General features: G+C 45.1%; 1 protein-coding gene across 1 annotated transcript; it reads left to right on the top strand.

Moving 5' to 3' along the window:
- Window positions 1-1,916: 1,916 nt before the first annotated feature.
- Window positions 1,917-14,822, top strand: LOC311114329 (protein bicaudal C homolog 1-A-like; the record flags this gene model as incomplete). The annotated part of the gene is made up of 19 exons (XM_084189593.1): window positions 1,917-2,277; window positions 3,764-3,810; window positions 4,234-4,303; window positions 4,877-4,956; window positions 5,053-5,214; window positions 5,389-5,442; window positions 5,549-5,743; window positions 8,155-8,427; window positions 8,589-8,720; window positions 9,105-9,294; window positions 9,405-9,544; window positions 9,969-10,159; window positions 10,615-10,810; window positions 11,459-11,498; window positions 12,677-12,843; window positions 13,643-13,865; window positions 14,119-14,282; window positions 14,482-14,581; window positions 14,692-14,822. 19 exons carry the CDS (start codon window positions 1,917-1,919, stop codon window positions 14,820-14,822), a joined length of 2,916 nt encoding a protein of 971 aa, XP_084045719.1.
- Between the last annotated feature and the right edge of the window lie 1,745 nt (window positions 14,823-16,567).

A 16,567-nucleotide genomic window follows, 5' to 3' on the forward strand; every position in this document is an offset into this window, starting at 1 on the left:
TAATTATGCATTTCTGTGTAGTACAGATCAGGGACCCAGGATGTAATTCCGTTACCGTAATTCTGTTACCGGGTGTAAATCCACTTCACTTACTGTAACCAAAATAGATTTTTTCAAACTCAAGGTGTCATGTCATAGCTGACACCCCATTCTTTCGGCAGACCTCTTTTAATCTTAATTCGGAGCAGATATTTAACAGACTTTTTGGAAAACACACACACACATACAAACACACACACACGCATAGTGCATACATGTCATCATTTTGCAGGTGTCTGACACATACAAAGGGTCCATTCCTGAACACTGGGTCTCCTGGCAGTGATTAGAGCCCCTTGGAAACAACAGGCCCCTTGGCCCTTGGATACCGGTGTGGTGGTTAGCTTTTCTCTTTGCTGCTGTCCCAGGGTTAACAGTGACGCACCACTCTTACTGGAATACACTCACACTCTTTCACAGAGGTGCAGAGGAGCTGGAACTGTGAAGTGAAGTTTAATCTAACTTAAAATTGATGAGTTATAAATCCTTGTAACCAGACAGTTTCCATGGCGATGATGTACGTCAGAGTCACCTAGTTTTCCTCAGGCGAATCGTCTTAGTTTTAACCTTTTACTGCAGTGGGCTAAAATCAGGGTCACACAGAGTGTTTCTAGGTAGTCTTAAACAAATCTACTTTGAAACAAAAGTGTACACCTCACACTCATGGTTATTGGCTTAAAAAAAGAAGACATCTAGACCATGTCAGATATAGAGTTGAAATGTATTACATTTTGAGTTTGCATCCCAATATTACACTTTATATATATCACAGAGTACTTTTTTGGCTTATGTTTTGAAAGATTGTTTATTAATTATGTAATTATGAAAAATATAAATAACATTCCACCCATGAGGCCACTAGAGGGCGATGTGGTCATTTGACTGCAGGAAAGGGCTACAGAAAACCGAGTAAGTCTGACCTGTTAAAATCAGATTTGTTGGCTTGCCTCAGGTGATATTTGTATGGGTGATATGTAAAACAGACTGCTGCTGAATCTAGTTTATCCCTGCCAGTTACACCATTTGGACATTTTGGTTTTACCCCTGTTTGAGTTCTGAAGTTTGTCTCCTGGGACTCTGTTTTTGGGGATGGAGATTGGCGGACAGCGAGAAGGGCATGTAGCAGTATGAAATGCAGTGGCGATTTTTTCCTATTTTTGTCACTTTTCTCTTTTCTTTACCCATCTTTCCTCTGTGCTGAAGTTTTATGACTTTCTCACCGCCTGCTTGTTCGTAAACAAATGGGTTGCCAGGCAACTCTGGCAAACACAGAGCAGGAGCTGGTTGTTAGCGGAGGGGCTCTTTTATCCCCAGCATTGTTCCTCAACTCCCAGACCACCCCATCCCTCCCACCCCTCCACCTTCCCCAACCAGTCCCTACACCCATCCAAACCCCCTGACCCCTCCCCCCATCTCAGGAATCTCAAGCCCTCTTCCTCTCATTCAGGAGGTCGGGGGGGGGGGCACAGTACAAGAGGTGGCACTCTGGGTTCCCTTCATTTCTGTGGAAAATGTATCTCTGATCAGGATGGAATGTGTGTGTCTGCTTGCCTATGTATAGTTGGTATTCAAAGGTCTTCTGATGTTGTCTGTGTGGCCAGTGTCATATCCTCAAAGTAGGAAATCTGGAATAGTAGTGCATAGGGTATTATTGTAACCCCTCTTATGCGCCACCTATGCCCCTCCTCATGTTCTATCTATGGCCTATATGTGTGTGTGTGTGTGAGTATTGTGTGTGTGTGTGTGTTTCCAACACGTTGTGTGTGTGTGTGGAGGCGGGGATGTAATGGGGGCTATGGGGGGGTGTTTCTCTCCCCTCTCTCCCCTTCTTTCTCTCTCTGTCTCCTTGGACACACTGACGGAGTCTCAGTCTTACTATGGCCACCACAACGGAGGAAAGCTCTCCTCTCCCTACCCAGAGAGAACCACACAGACCCGGCCCAGAACCCATCCTGAGACAGCTAGAACAATATCAGCCTCACCTAGAACCAAGACTAGAATGTAGTCTAGAACCCAGTCCTGGACCCATCCTAAACCAGGACCAGACTCTATCTCAGACCCCTTTTCCTTCCCCATCCCCGTCCCACCGCGACAGAGAGGAAGAGGAGGATGAGGACGAAGAGGAAGGAGGTAACTCCGGACCAGGACCAGAGCCTATGGGAGGTGAACATTCAGACCCGGAATGGGTTGAGGAGAGATTCCGTATCGATAGGAAGAAACTGGAGGCCATGCTGTATGGTAAGTTTGCTGAACAGGTGTGATGTGGTCTTGTGGTTATGCTTTGACTTTCAGTGTGGTCATAAATTGACCAAGATTGAATCGTGATAGTACATACATTCGTACAGTTACCTGAGTTGACTCAAAGAAATGTATGAGTTCACAGTACAGTAATTGTAATGCTGTCCACAGTTCTTCTGCATAATGTGAATCCTGAGATGCTCTTAGCACCTGTCTGGCACCTCAGTATATAATTGTCAGGTCATTAAGCAGCTGTCATCATTGTTGTTAAGCATGGTTAAAGTTTCTGCCTTGATGATTTATGAGATAATCTTGCTTGTGTATTCACAGATGTGAGGCTCAGACAGGGGTACGGGAGTATCATCATTCCCATTCTGGCATGACAGTAGTGTAGAGGTGTCTGTCTGTGTTGGTTATCAGTGCAGAGCAGGTCTGTGGCAAACTTCCATCCCTGTGTTACATTGGAAACTCTGGCAGGAGTAGGGAATTAGAGGCTGTTATTTCTCTCCTTCAGCCTTGATGTGGAAGAATCTGAGTATCTGAGAAGGCTTCATGCTGTTCATAGAGTGTATGATTTGTTTTAGTGTGTGCGTGTGTGCGTGTGTGCGTGTGTGCGTGTGTGTGAGAGAGAGAGAGAGAGAGAGAGAGAGAGAGAGAGAGAGAGAGAGAGAGAGAGAGAGAGAGAGAGAGAGAGAGAGAGAGAGAGAGAGAGAGAGAGAGAGAGAGAGAGAGAGAGAGAGAGAGAGAGAGAGAGAGAGAGAGAGAGATTGCATGGGTAGTGCTGTGAATAAGCCACACAACTCACACTGTGCTAGCCAGCCAGTTTTTGATAAACATCATATTCTCTTTCCCTTGAGTGTTAGTTAGCATGCTGTGTTGGGACTGTGATCTGGGACGTTAGGGTGCAAATAATCACTATAGACGGATAGGTATCCTAGTTGTTTTTCCATCCATTTCTAGAGTGTGACAGTGGTTGTTGTTTAATTTCTGGTGGGGTAGGGGGTCCATGCGTCAGTGAAATACATTTGACGCGATTAGCTGTCTCTGGGGCTGGCTTTTGGTGCCCCCCTCCCCTCTCTCTCCGCCCCATGCTGCTCGCTCGCCCATTCCTCGGTTTCGAGGGAGCGTAACCCATGGCGATTAGAGGACGGGGGCTTTTTACAGGGTGAGGGGGGAGCCCCCATAAATGTCCTTGTGAAGCGATGGCCTTTCAAAAATGTTTACCTTCCAGCCCTCGTCCCCCTCTTCTCTGCAAATTTCAACTCTCCCTGTTTAAATGTTGACCTTTAGATCTCACATACTTCTCTCTTTGAAGAGAAGTGTTGCTTAGACACAAACAAACCATTAACCAGTAACCCTGTCTGATTATTGTTTATACTGTATGTTTGTATATCTTTATACCTCCGATTATGGGCAATAAGTGACTCTCTCTCTACCTTTCTGTCTCTTCCTTCTCTTTTACCCTTCTATCTTTCTCTTTTCTCAGCCCCTAGACATGGAGAGGGACTTACAGGTGAAGAGTTCTTTGAGAGAGTAAGTATGCAGAACAAAGGTCACACTGACACTGAGAATAAAGGATGGAGATCAAATAAAAACAATGATAGGCAGACATTCATATAATGCAGAAAATAACTGAAATGAAACGACCTGCATTTAAAAGTCTACAGATTTCCCAGAGGAAGTCTGTATAGAGAACATGAAAGGTCACAGACTGACTGTCGACATTGTTTCTCAGCAATTTGTCGTTGTTACGGCGGTGATGAACCTCTTTGAGATGCTAATGAAGTATTGTCTTCTCTGAATAGGACATGCTTTGGTGTGTGTGTGTGTGTGTGTGGGGGGGGGGGGGGGGGGGGCTGGTGTTGCTCTCATGGTAAAACACCTGTCTTTCAGACTCCTTAGTTTCTCTGTCTCACACATATTGACACCTGTTTTTTCTCGCATTTTTTCTTGCAGGTGATGGTGGAAACTAACACCCAGGTGAAATGGCCATCAAAGCTGAAAATAGGAGCCAAGTCAAAAAAAGGTGATGTTAACACTATCTGGTCCAGAACACCTGACACCTCAATACTCAAACAACCTGTCTCAATCTGTCTCAATCTGGCTCAACCTGCCTCAATCTGTCTCAATCTGTCTCAACCTGTCTCAATCTGTCTCAATCTGTCTCAATCTGTCTCAACCTGTCTCAATCTGTCTCAACCTGTCTCAATCTGTCTCAACCTGTCTCAACCTGTCTCAATCTGTCTCAATCTGTCTCAATCTGTCTCAACCTGTCTCAACCTGTCTCAATCTGTCTCAACCTGTCTCAACCTGTCTCAACCTGTCTCAACCTGTTTCAATCTGTCTCAACCTGTCTCAACCTGTCTCAATCTGTCTCAACCTGTCTCAACCTGTCTCAATCTGTCTCAACCTGTCTCAACCTGTCTCAATCTGTCTCAACCTGTCTCAATCTGTCTCAATCTGTCAACCTGTCTCAATCTGTCTCAATCTCCTATACAACATGATATGCAATATTATACTAAAGATGTATCAGACTTCCTGCTAGTACATGTCTTTTAGATGAATTGTTAGTATCCTTTCTCTTGTATCGATACTGCAGACCCCCATGTGAAAGTGGATGGGAAGAGAGCCAATGTTCAAGAGGCCAAAAAGAAGATTCTAGAACTTTTGGAGACAAAGGTGAGTGTCCTAAACTGAGGTATAATCAAATACCTCACATGTAATTAAGTAAACTAACTAAATACAGTTAGTTAAACCCATGTTCTCCTGAGCCAGGTCAACAAGGTGACCCTGAAGATGGACGTGGCCCACACAGAACACTCCCATGTGATCGGGAAAGGGGGCGGGAACATCAAGAAGGTGATGGAGATGACATCATGCCACATCCACTTTCCTGACTCCAACCGCCACAACGCCACTGGAGAAAAGAGCAACCAGGTACTGTCTCTAAGTAACCCAGAACAGTTTCTTAGCAACTGTCTCTAAGCAACCAGGTACAGCATCTTAGTAACTGAGTATTGTCCCATAGCAACCAGGTACTGCCCGTTAGCTATTGTCCTTCAGCAATTGTATTTTGTCTCTCCCTTCCCTCTCTCTGCCTCCCCTGTCCAGGTGTCCATCGCTGGGCCTGTCCAAGGGGTGGAGGCAGCCAGGAAGAGGATACGAGTCAGTGTCTCTACATCTTAATGCATTGGTGGCTTTCATCTTATTTTGTGCATGAGATCTATACATTATCATGACCTCTCACCCTTCTCTCTTTTGTGTCCCTCAGGATCTTCAGCCCCTGGTGTTGACCTTTGACCTCCCAGTGACCCTGGTGTCCCAGGCCCTGCCGGATGCAGCGTCGCCGGTCATCCAGCAGGTGGCGCAGGCTCTGGGGGTCAGTGTGAGCTTCAGGGCCCAGCCCAGACTGTACAGCAGCTGCTGTGTGGTTAGAGCACTGCAGGGCAATGCCGCCGCCATCAAGGTCAGTGGAACACAGATGTACTGAGAGCCACACACACAGACACACACACACAGACATACACACACAGACATACACACACACACACACACACACTCCCATTTCTCTGTCTCATTGTTTTCTCTATTTCTTTGTGACTTTTAGATGCACTTCCTCCTTACTTTCATAAAAGAAACCTCCACTTAAAAGAGAATATTAATTTAATATGATTAATTATATGCACACATTATTCTCTCTCTCACTCTCTTTCGCTCTCTCTCTGTCTCTGTCTCGCTCTCTCTCTCTCTCTCTGTCTCTCTCTTTCTCTCTCTCTCTCTCTCTCTCTCGCTCTCTCTCTCTCTCTGTCTCTCTCTCTGTCTCTCTCTCTCTGTCTTTGTCTCTTTCTGTCTCTCTCTTTCTCTCTCTCTCTCTCTCTCTCTCTCTCTCTCTCTCTCTCTGTATCTCTCTCTCTCTCCCTCTATCTCTCTCTCTCTCTCTCTCTCTCTCTCTCTCTCTCTCTCTCTCTCTCTGTCTCTCTCTCTCAATTCAATTACATTTCAATTAAATTCAATTAAATGTAAGGGCTTTAGTAGCATGGGAAACATATGTTAACATTGCCAAAGCAAGTGAAGTAGATAGTAAACAAAAGTGAAATAAACAATAAATATTAACAGTAAACATTACACTCAGAAGTTCCAAATGAATAAAGACATTTCAAATGTCATATTATATATATATACAGTGTTGTAACAATGTGCAAATATATGGGAAAATAAATAAACATAAATATGGGTTGTATTTACAATGGTGCTTGTTCTTCACGGGTTGCCCTTTTCTTGTGGCAACAGGTCACAAATCTTGCTGCTGTGATGGCACACTGTGGTTTTTCACCCATTAGATAAGGGAGTTTATCAAAACTGGGTTTGTTTTCGAATTCTTTGTGGATCTCTGTAATCTGAGGGAAATATGTGTCTCTAATATGGTCATACATTTGGCAGGAGGTTAGGAAGAGCAGCTCAGTTTCCACCTCATTTTGTGGGCAGTGTGCACATAGCCTATCTTCTCTTGAGAGCCAGGTCTGCCTACGGCGGCCTTTCTCAATAGCAAGGCTATGCTCACTGAGTCTGTACATAGTCAAAGTTTTCCTTAAGTTTGGGTCAGTCACAGTGGTCAGGTATTCTGCCACTGTGTACTCTCGGTTTAGGGCCAAATAGCATTCTAGTTTGCTCTGTTTTTTTTGTTAATTCTTTCCAATGTGTGAAGTAATTCTCTTTTTGTTTTCTCATGTTTTGGTTGGGTCTAATTGTGTTGTTGTTGTTGTCCTGGGGCTCTGTGGGGTCTGTTTGTGTTTGTGAACAGAGCCCCAGGACCAGCTTACTTAGGGAACTCTTCTCCAAGTTCATCTCTGTAGGTGATGGCTTTGTTATGAAAGGTTTGGGAATCGCTTCCTTTTAAGTGGTTATAGAATTTAACGGCTCTTTTCTGGATTTTGATCATTAGCGGGTATCGGCCTAATTCTGCTCTGCATGCATTATTTGGTGTTTTTCGTTGTACATGGAGGATATTTTTGCAGAATTCTGCATGCAGAGTCTCAATTTGGTGTTTGTCCCATTTTGTGAATTCTTGGTTGGTGAGGGGACCCCAGACCTCACAACCATAAAGGGCAATGGGTTCTATAACTGATTCAATTATTTTTAGACAGATCCTAATTGGTATGTCGAATTTTATGTTCCTTTTGATGGCGTAGAAGGCCCTTCTTGCCTTGTCTCTCAGATCGTTCACAGCTTGGTGGAAGTTACCTGTGGCGCTGATGTTTAGGCCGAGGTATGTGTAGTTTTTTGTGTGCTCTAGGGCAACGGTGTCTAGATGGAATTTGTATTTGTGGTCCTGGCAACTGGACCTTTTTTGGAACACCATTATTTTTGTCTTACTGAGATTTACTGTCAGGGCCCAGGTCTGACAGAATCTCTGCAGAAGATCTAGGTGCTGCTGTAGGCCCTCCTTGGTTGGTGACAGAAGCACCAGATCATCAGCAAACAGTAGACACTTGACTTCAGATTCTAGTAGGGTGAGGCCGGGTGCTGCAGACTGTTCTAGTGCCCTCGCTAATTCGTTGATATACATGTTGAAGAGGGTGGGGCTTAAACTGTATCCCTGTCTCTGTGTGTGTTTTTTGCCAATTTTAACCGCACACTTGTTGTTTGTATACATGGATTTTATAATGTCATATGTTTTTCCCCCAACCCCACTTTCCATCAATTTGTATAGCAGACCCACATGCCAAATTGAGTCAAAAGCTTTTTTTAAATCAATAAAGCATGAGAAGACTCTCTCTCTCTCTCTCTCTCTCTCTCTCTCTCTCTCTCTCTCTCTCTCTCTCTCTCTCTCTCTCTCTCTCTCTCTCTCTGTCTCTCTCTACCTCTGAACCCTAACAGAAGGCGGTGTGTGTGCTGATGGAGCTGCTGCTGGGGTCGGAGCTCGGGGCTGGGGGTCAGGGTGGGGTCACGGGGCTGGTCAGCACCCAGCTGGACGTGACCTCCCAGCAGCACCTCTTCCTGCTGGGGCAGAACGGAGCCCACTTCCTGGGGGTCATGCACCAGACTCAGACCCAGATAGTTCTGCCAGACCTCAACGCCCCACAGAACCCCCCCTCACTGCTCATCCAGGGAAGCCCAGACGGAGTGTGTCTGGCCAGGCAGCAACTCATGGTGAGGAGCGGTCAAAGTTGACGTTTTTATTTTGATTAATTGATTGATTATTTTATTCAACCAGACAGACAGTTAGATTTGAGGTAAAAGTGGAACCTTGTTTACTGTGGAGAATTTGCTAAGAGAGGACCGTAAGAAAACCCTCTGTTGTCGTTCTACAGGACTGTCTGCCTGTGTGCCTGATGTTTGACATGCGTGAGGATGGGGAGGCAGACCCTCGTAAACTGGCTCAGATGATGCAGAGTCTGGGGGTCTTCATCAGCGTCAAACCCAAAGTCAAACAGACCGCCAAGGTACAATAGTGCTATAGCAAGTGTTATAGTCATATTATTGCTAAATGTGTGTGATGAAGTACTGTACTGTGTTGGACTATATTTCCTGGTTTGTATGACATGGGGAGAATCTCAATTGCATACTCCTCGTGGCCTCTCTCCTCTCTCCTAGCCTCCTTCCCAAAACCATTGGATGAGAAAGAGGTCCCTCCCCTCTGACCTTCTCCTCCAATTGGTTTTGAGAAGGAGGTGAGGAGAGAGGACACGAGGAGTATGCAATTGAGATTCTCCCATTGTTTTGTGTGTTGGACTACATTTCCTGGTTCGTATGACATTGTGTTGTGTGTTGGACTACATTTCCTGGTTCGTATGACATTGTGTTGTGTGTTGGACTACATTTCCCAGTCAGTGGTGGTAAAGGGTCTGGAGAGGAACATCCCCAGTCTGTACGAGGCTCGGCGGCTGCTGCTAGGGCTGGCGTCCAGCGAAGTCGCCATGACAGCCAAGATGAACTCTGACCCCATGTTGGCCGGTAACGGGCTGACCAACTACTGGCTCAACATGCTGCTGCAGCAACTCCGCCTCTCCGACCACGGTGTGTGTGTTTGTGTGTGTGTGTGTGTGTGTGTTAGTGTCTTTTCATTTATGTATCACTGTTTTCACCTGTCCTATTCTAATCTTTCATCTGGTCTTCCTTTGTCTCAGGCTCAGTGCCCACCGCTGAGGCTGTGAATGGCTCTTTTTCCCAAACTAAACCTCACCCGTCACCCCCACCAGGCCTAACTCCGCCCTCTGAGGAAGTGAGGATGGGACTGAAGGGGAAAGAGAGCAGGCAACTGGAGAAGGTGTGGAGAGATAGGGTCACCATCAGATCACAGTATTAATCCATATAACTAACAGACAACATTACAAAAAAAACAGCCACCGTTAGCCCGCTTGTACTAGACTCAGTTAAGTGAAGTACTGTGAGAATTTGAGAGAGTGTGAGATATATTGGATTGATACCACAGGAGGCTGCTGAGGGGAGGACGGCCCATAATAATCGCTGGAATGGAGTGAATGGAATGGTATCAAACACATTCCATTCATTCCGTTCCAGCCATTACTATGAGCCCGTCCTCCCCAATTAAGGTGCCACCAGCCTCCTGTGATTGATACAGTAGTAAGGCGTTTCCCTGCAGGGGATTTGATTCTGCAGTTGTCCTAAGGGTGGTGCTATTGGATCAGTAGGATCAGGTTTGACCAATGAGATCACCTCTGTTTCCCCAGATCCCAGAAAACGAGGATCCATCCGGCCTGTCTGACGAGGACGAGAGCCCTAGTCCGATGACATCAGAGCTGAGTGATGTCATGAGCCAGGTCAGGATGATAAGTCGGAGGAGCAGCCTCCAGGGTCCTGAAGTCTGCAGGTTCCTCAACCAGGGGAGACGCCACTCAACAGGCCAGGTCATGAACATGAGGTAAACACATTCACACTAGGGAGTGTACTGTGACATTAAGTTGTCCCTAGACACAATGGTTGAGGTTAGGATTTTTGTTGGATAGGCCCAAATATCTGTGGATTTGATCTGGGGCCCCTGTTTTTTCAGAAGGGAATTAAAAACTATAAAACCAAAAAATATTTTTTATGTTTTGCCTTTTGTTCTGCTGTTTGATATATTGCCTCTGGAAAACAACAAGTTAATTTGGGACTGCAGTGTTATTTTTTTGCAGTTTAGCAACACTCTCATTCTAAATAATAATATCAGAACGGTATTGCATTTATTCATTCCCTCTCTCCAGTATCATGTCTCAATGTTCCTTACAGCCCTTGGATTAGTTGAGAGAGCTACTTGGCTAAGTGAGTCCTACAAACAGCCTTCATGCTCTGTGGCTCAGACCTGACCTTGGTCTCACTGCTGCTGCTCTGTTGCAGACTGCTGGACGGAGAGATGGAGGGAGGACGGAGTGAGAGACGCAACAGCCTGAGAGAGATGGAGGGAGGGAGGGGTGATAGTAGACGGAACAGCCTGAGAGAGATGGAGGGAGGGAGGGGTGATAGTAGACGGAACAGCCTGAGGAGGGATGCGACTCAGACTCAGGACACTCTCTCTGACGTGTCAAGGAATGAGGTGAGACTCTCACTCTGATTTACAATGATTCATTAATAGGTTTTGTTGCACATTGATCGTGGATGAGGTGAGAACTTCCCCCAGCTAGAACTTAAAAAACCTAAATGAGAAATATAGAAGAGCATGTTATGTGTCACACAGTGTGACTTTGTAGACTGTGTCACACAGTGTGACTTTGTAGACTGTGTCACACAGTGTGACTTTGTAGACTGTGTCACACAGTGTGACTTTGTAGACTGTGTCACACAGTGTGACTTTGTAGACTGTGTCACACAGTGTGACTTTGTAGACTGTGTCACACAGTGTGACTTTGTAGACTGTGTCACACAGTGTGACTTTGTAGACTGTGTCACCAATTGATTTCAACTCTTTCTTTGAGTCTTACAAAATCTCATTTGAAGAATTTGATTGTGTGTTTGTGGTGGTTGTTGTTTTTGCCCTTATTTGTCCTATTTGTGCCGCTGTACCAAAGGTTACCGTGGGGAAAACATGTTTATCTCCACGGTAATGACAGGATGTGCTAGGTCAAGTCATCTTCTGTTCTCTCAGTAAATCAGGTTCCCCCACAGAACACATCATTTACAGAACAGCGTAACTGCATTTCCTCCTTTATTTACCGACTTCATCCCCCTTTTCCTGTTTCTGCAGGATTACGACTATGAGATGAAGAAACTGCTGGCAACTAGAGGTGAGTCCTTTTAAATATCCTGTTGTGTGATCAGAAGCTCAGCTCATTAAAAACATCATTTTGGTTTGTCCAGGGTTCAGTCACACAGAAAGGTATTTTTGGACCTGCAGAGGAGTCCTACCAAGAGGGACCCATTTAGCAGCTGCACCTGGCCAAATTAGTTTTCATTGCATATCATTGGAATGGGTCACTTGCCACTGTCTTCTATTGAGAGACAAGGCAGCTCGTGTTTGTTATTCAGATCAGTGATGGAGGGAATACATTAACCTGAGACTATGAGCCAGAGCCTTGAGAGAGGACCCATTTATTTTCTGCACATTGCCAGAGAGGTGATGGAGGGGACACACTTATGGTGTGCACCGTGCCAAAGTTAGATAGAGGATCATTGCTACTCCCACTGAATGTACACATTCTGGTGTCTGATACACTGTCTCAGCCACACAACCACACACACACACACACACACACACACACACACACACATACACACACACACACACACACAGACACACACTCTCTTCACCATCATTCAGAATTAGGGATATTCTGAGGATCTTTAGCCAAATGGTTCTAAATTCCCTCAGTGTTGCTTTATGGGATTATGAATTAGCAGTTTGAATGAGCCATCTGCCTCTTGGTCATTATGATACCCATATGTCTATCTATGAGAGCTAGACACACACACGTGCACGTGCACACACACACTCCCACTCACACAATGTTTTTTTTACACATCACACACTCATACATGGATCCTGGAATACACACTCTCACACTAATTTCAATGTGTTTAGTGTCTATGACTATGAGATTCTTCATTAAGCATTCTATATCAGTGCAATTCTCTATGAATCTATCTGTATTATTCAACACCTGACAACAACGGCTACCAATTAAACCACTGTTTGTGAGTGATTGATATTTATAACTTTGTGTGTATGTTTCTTAGAGTAAGTAAGTTATGTGTGTCTTTATGTTTTTGTCTGTGTATCTATCTGATCTGTCTATGGCTGCGTTTACACAGGCAGTCTAAATCGGATATTTTGCCAATAATTGGTCATTTGAACAATCAGATCAGATCTTTTGCCAATAATTGGGCAAAAAAATCAGAATTGGTTGTCCTGTGTAAACGCATCCTACGTGTGTGTGTGAGATGCATTTTATCTGTACTCTCCCAGCCATGCAGAGGAATCCGGTGGTGACAGAGGTTCGGACCCCCACTGATACCTGGAGTGGTCTGGGCTTCTCTAAGTCCATGCCTGCCGAGGCTGTTAAGGAGCTACGCAACATCAGCCGACGCAGCTACAAACCCTACCAGGCAAACACTGGCCAACAACAACAACAGGTACAACTGCTAATATCTTACCTGTACTAGAATCCCTATAAACCCTACCTGACAAACATTGGATAGCAACAGGTACAGCTCACCTTACTAGCTACTATCAGCTTACCTGTGGAAAATTGGCCAAAGGGTTTAAACCAGCATTGTCTCACCTGTGATACTATTTCACCTGTACTAGGGTTATCATCTTACCTGCTTTTACATCAACCAACAGATTAGTACAACGATAAATATTCCATGGGCTGTATTGCTGACCTGTCCTCTTAGTCTCCACCAGGCAGGGTTTATCAGCCGTTAAGCAGCTGCCCTCGCTAAATGTTCTGTGGACAGTCACTGAACACCACGCTAATTTGGGTTAATAGATAAGATTGGGAACTGTCTGATGGCTTCTGTGTTGTTCTGCGCGAGGGGATTTAGGAGTGTGTGCGTTTCGCCTAAGTGCCTGATTATTTTTTAGCGAGCTTGGAGAGGTATTGAGCTGGTTGAGAGTTTGTTTAGAAATATGATTATTCTCAGTGTTATTTGGCGCGATTGGTATTCTTGCACTGAGAAATACCCAGAGCGGAGGAAAGAAACTGTGAGCACCAATTACCTCCCTGTCTCATCCACTCATCCTCAGGGAGGGAGCGAGAGAAGGAGAGAGTGAGTGAGAGAGGGGGGTGGAGGAAAAGTGAGGAACAAAGCAAAGGAAGTGTAAACAAGCAGAATATATGCAATTAAACCCCATCTCTCCCCCATCCTTCTCTCCCCCATCCTTCTCTCTCCCACTCTTTTCTCTCTTTTGCTCTCTCTCTCCATGTAGACCTGGGTCCCGCAGAATGGGAAGGAGAAAGTGTCTAATGGCAGTAATTCAGAGAACTGGCGTGACAGACGAGGATCATCCTCTTCATCCTCCCCCATTTTCCCTTCTCCATCTTCCTCCTCCTCTTCCTCCCCCTCTAACTTCTCCTCTTCCTTCTCCTCCTCCACGTCGTCCTTCCCGGCATTTGCGTCTTCAACAAACAGACCCCGAACCGATAAAACCTGTATGTTTTTTTCTGTGTCTCTAAGAGAGAGAGCGAGAGAGTGTGTCTACAAAGAGAAATTTGAATGAAATGCAATTCCAATGTCTGGCTAATCTTCAATGTAGTCAGTATCAAAGCTCTGCTTTAAATGTCTTCCATCTGACAGCTATAGAAAGATATGAGAATACTTTGTTATGCGTAACTGTTCCTTCTGTCACTCCCCTACTCTCCCCATCCCTCCCTGACCTCTTCACCTTTGACCTCTGACCCCTAGCGGAGAGCTTCCTGAGCTGCAGTAACTACTTTGAGTGCGTGTCCTCGGTGAGGGCGTTGACTGCTAGCCAGCGGAGCCCCTCCCCCCAGCCAACAGATGACCTCCCAGAGCTACTGAGCCAGCTGGGTATGGGGAAGTACATCGACGTGTTCCAACAGCAAGAGGTACAGACAGACAGCTAGTGCCCCCTGGGGCATAGAAGTAACACATTCACAGAGAAACAGGTCATTCCTCGATCTGTTGAAGTAGCCTACATAGGCAGGACTGACTGAGGTGTTTTCAGTGGCACAGAGGATGACTCAATGATCATCCAGTCTATGTACTGTCTGAAGAACTGTGTTTTCATGCCCCCTATTTCCGCAGATAGATTTCCAGACTTTCCTGACTCTGTCTGACGAGGATCTGAAAGAGGTGGGAGTGTCCACCTTTGGAGCGAGAAGGAAGATGCTACTGGCCATCTCAGGTGAGTGATCGGTAAACACCATATAAAACCAATCCACTTTTCTAACGTGGACATCTTATGTATAGAACATCTCTCTCTCGCTCTCTCTCTCCATCCACCCATACATCCAGACCTAAACAAAAGCAAGAGGAAACTGTCAGAGACGCCTGCTGTGAAGCCAGTCTACCTAGAAGGCGGGGCTAGTGGCCGGCTCCCACGAATCATGGATGAGGACAACGCTGCTCAAACAAACCACTGGTGAACCCCACACAACATTACCTAACCTGGGTAGAACTGCCTGTAGGAACAGATCCAGGATCAGATTGGCTTCCACATATCCTAACCTTGGTGGCAAACCCAAAAATGACTTTAGATCAGTGTCTAAGGGCAATTTCATCCTACTGCCATGCCCTACACCAGCAGCCTTTACCCAAAGCCTGTCCTAACAACCTCAAGACCAGGAGGACCCTAGCATTGGGAAGACTCCAGTATTGTCTAAAGGAATGCTGAGCATTCATACAAACTATGTGACACTATGTGGACTGTCACAGACATTCTCTCTTTTCTATTGGCCTCTCTTCTCCTCAGATAGTGCCTTATGCAAGTCTGTGTTCCTCTACTCTGTGTGTTGTGGGTTGAAGTCCACTGTTAACCACATATATGCATTGTACATAAACCTACAAGGGAAAAATGAGAATGTATAATGATATTATTAGAGATGATTATTAAACGTTTCCAAAAACTTGCTGCCTCTTTTTTACCCGAGGACTCAACCAAATGTTTCTCAAACCAATTGATCTGAATTAAAGCCTTCGTTGGAATGACTTGTATTTTAGCACAGTAACTCAAATATGATCCAATAAATTAGAGGTCCACCGCTAGAGGGCACTGACGTCACAAACAGTGTGCTTTTTTTGTAGGTTCAAGTCACATTCTCCACTCCTTGTTATTGCATCAATAGGCCTAATTATACGTCAATTTTAGAAGGAAATCAACCAGCAATGACATTAAATAGAGCTTGATGGAAAGCCAGGAGTTGGGTTGCTATATGAACATTCAAATAAATGAATCAACAAAAAAATTATAGCCCAACGGATTTATTCTCGTGAGTAATGTGAAACGCTTTCAATATTGTTTCTCCTCACCTGAGCGCACATCTAAAAGTTCCAATTACATTTATCAGCAGTTAGCAGGCGTGAAGTTATTGCCTCCGTATTTGAGTCGTTTCTCATTTATTTAGAATATTGGTAATTAGGTGGGATCACGAGGGCCTCCGGGGGCCAACAACCGAATATAAACGATATTGCTAGACTAGATTGACGCGTTTTATCATACCAAAATGAAATTATTTGGTTGTCATTTTAAGTGAAAACTATCTAGCAATTTTTTAAATAAGGCTATGTGCACATGGCTTTGATAAACATTTGCCATAAGAATACAAACAAGACCTATAGAAAGCAGAGCAAAGCAAATCAATTCATAGCACCATTTTTTTTTTTTGTACACTTCCAAATCAGGCGGGTTGCCCCTCATCGCACTGGTGGCGCTGCGGTTGCATGTCTCATCAGTCACACTGGGCACCGGATGAAAATAGTCCCGGGGAGCGACAGCCGCTCCGTATCCACTCAGAGTGAAGACATGTCGGACTGCCTGGTCCCAGAGCCAGGAGAGATGAGAGAGGATGTGGAAGGACTGGGTTGGGAGAGATTATCCCCGTTTATTATAACGACCGTGTCACTTACATCGCATGCTGCAGGCCACGTAGGCGTGAATGAGAAACGCTTTGTTTGGACCCGTTTTTCTTTGGCTGCTATGACAGACCCTGCTGGTTTTCTGTTCTACCTGATAATTAATTTCACACACCTGGTGTCCCATGTCTAAATCAGTCCCTGATAAGAGGGGAAGAAGGAAAAAGAGCAGTGGAACTGGCTTCGAGGTCAAATTTTGAATTTGAGGGGTGTAGGCTTTACCGTTTTGTTTTTCCACAGTCGAGTCCCTCTGCTCCTA

The sequence above is a fragment of the Coregonus lavaretus genome (genome assembly GCF_964263955.1).
Source record: "Coregonus lavaretus genome assembly, contig: HAP1_SCAFFOLD_884, whole genome shotgun sequence".
Lineage (NCBI taxonomy): Eukaryota > Metazoa > Chordata > Actinopteri > Salmoniformes > Salmonidae > Coregonus > Coregonus lavaretus.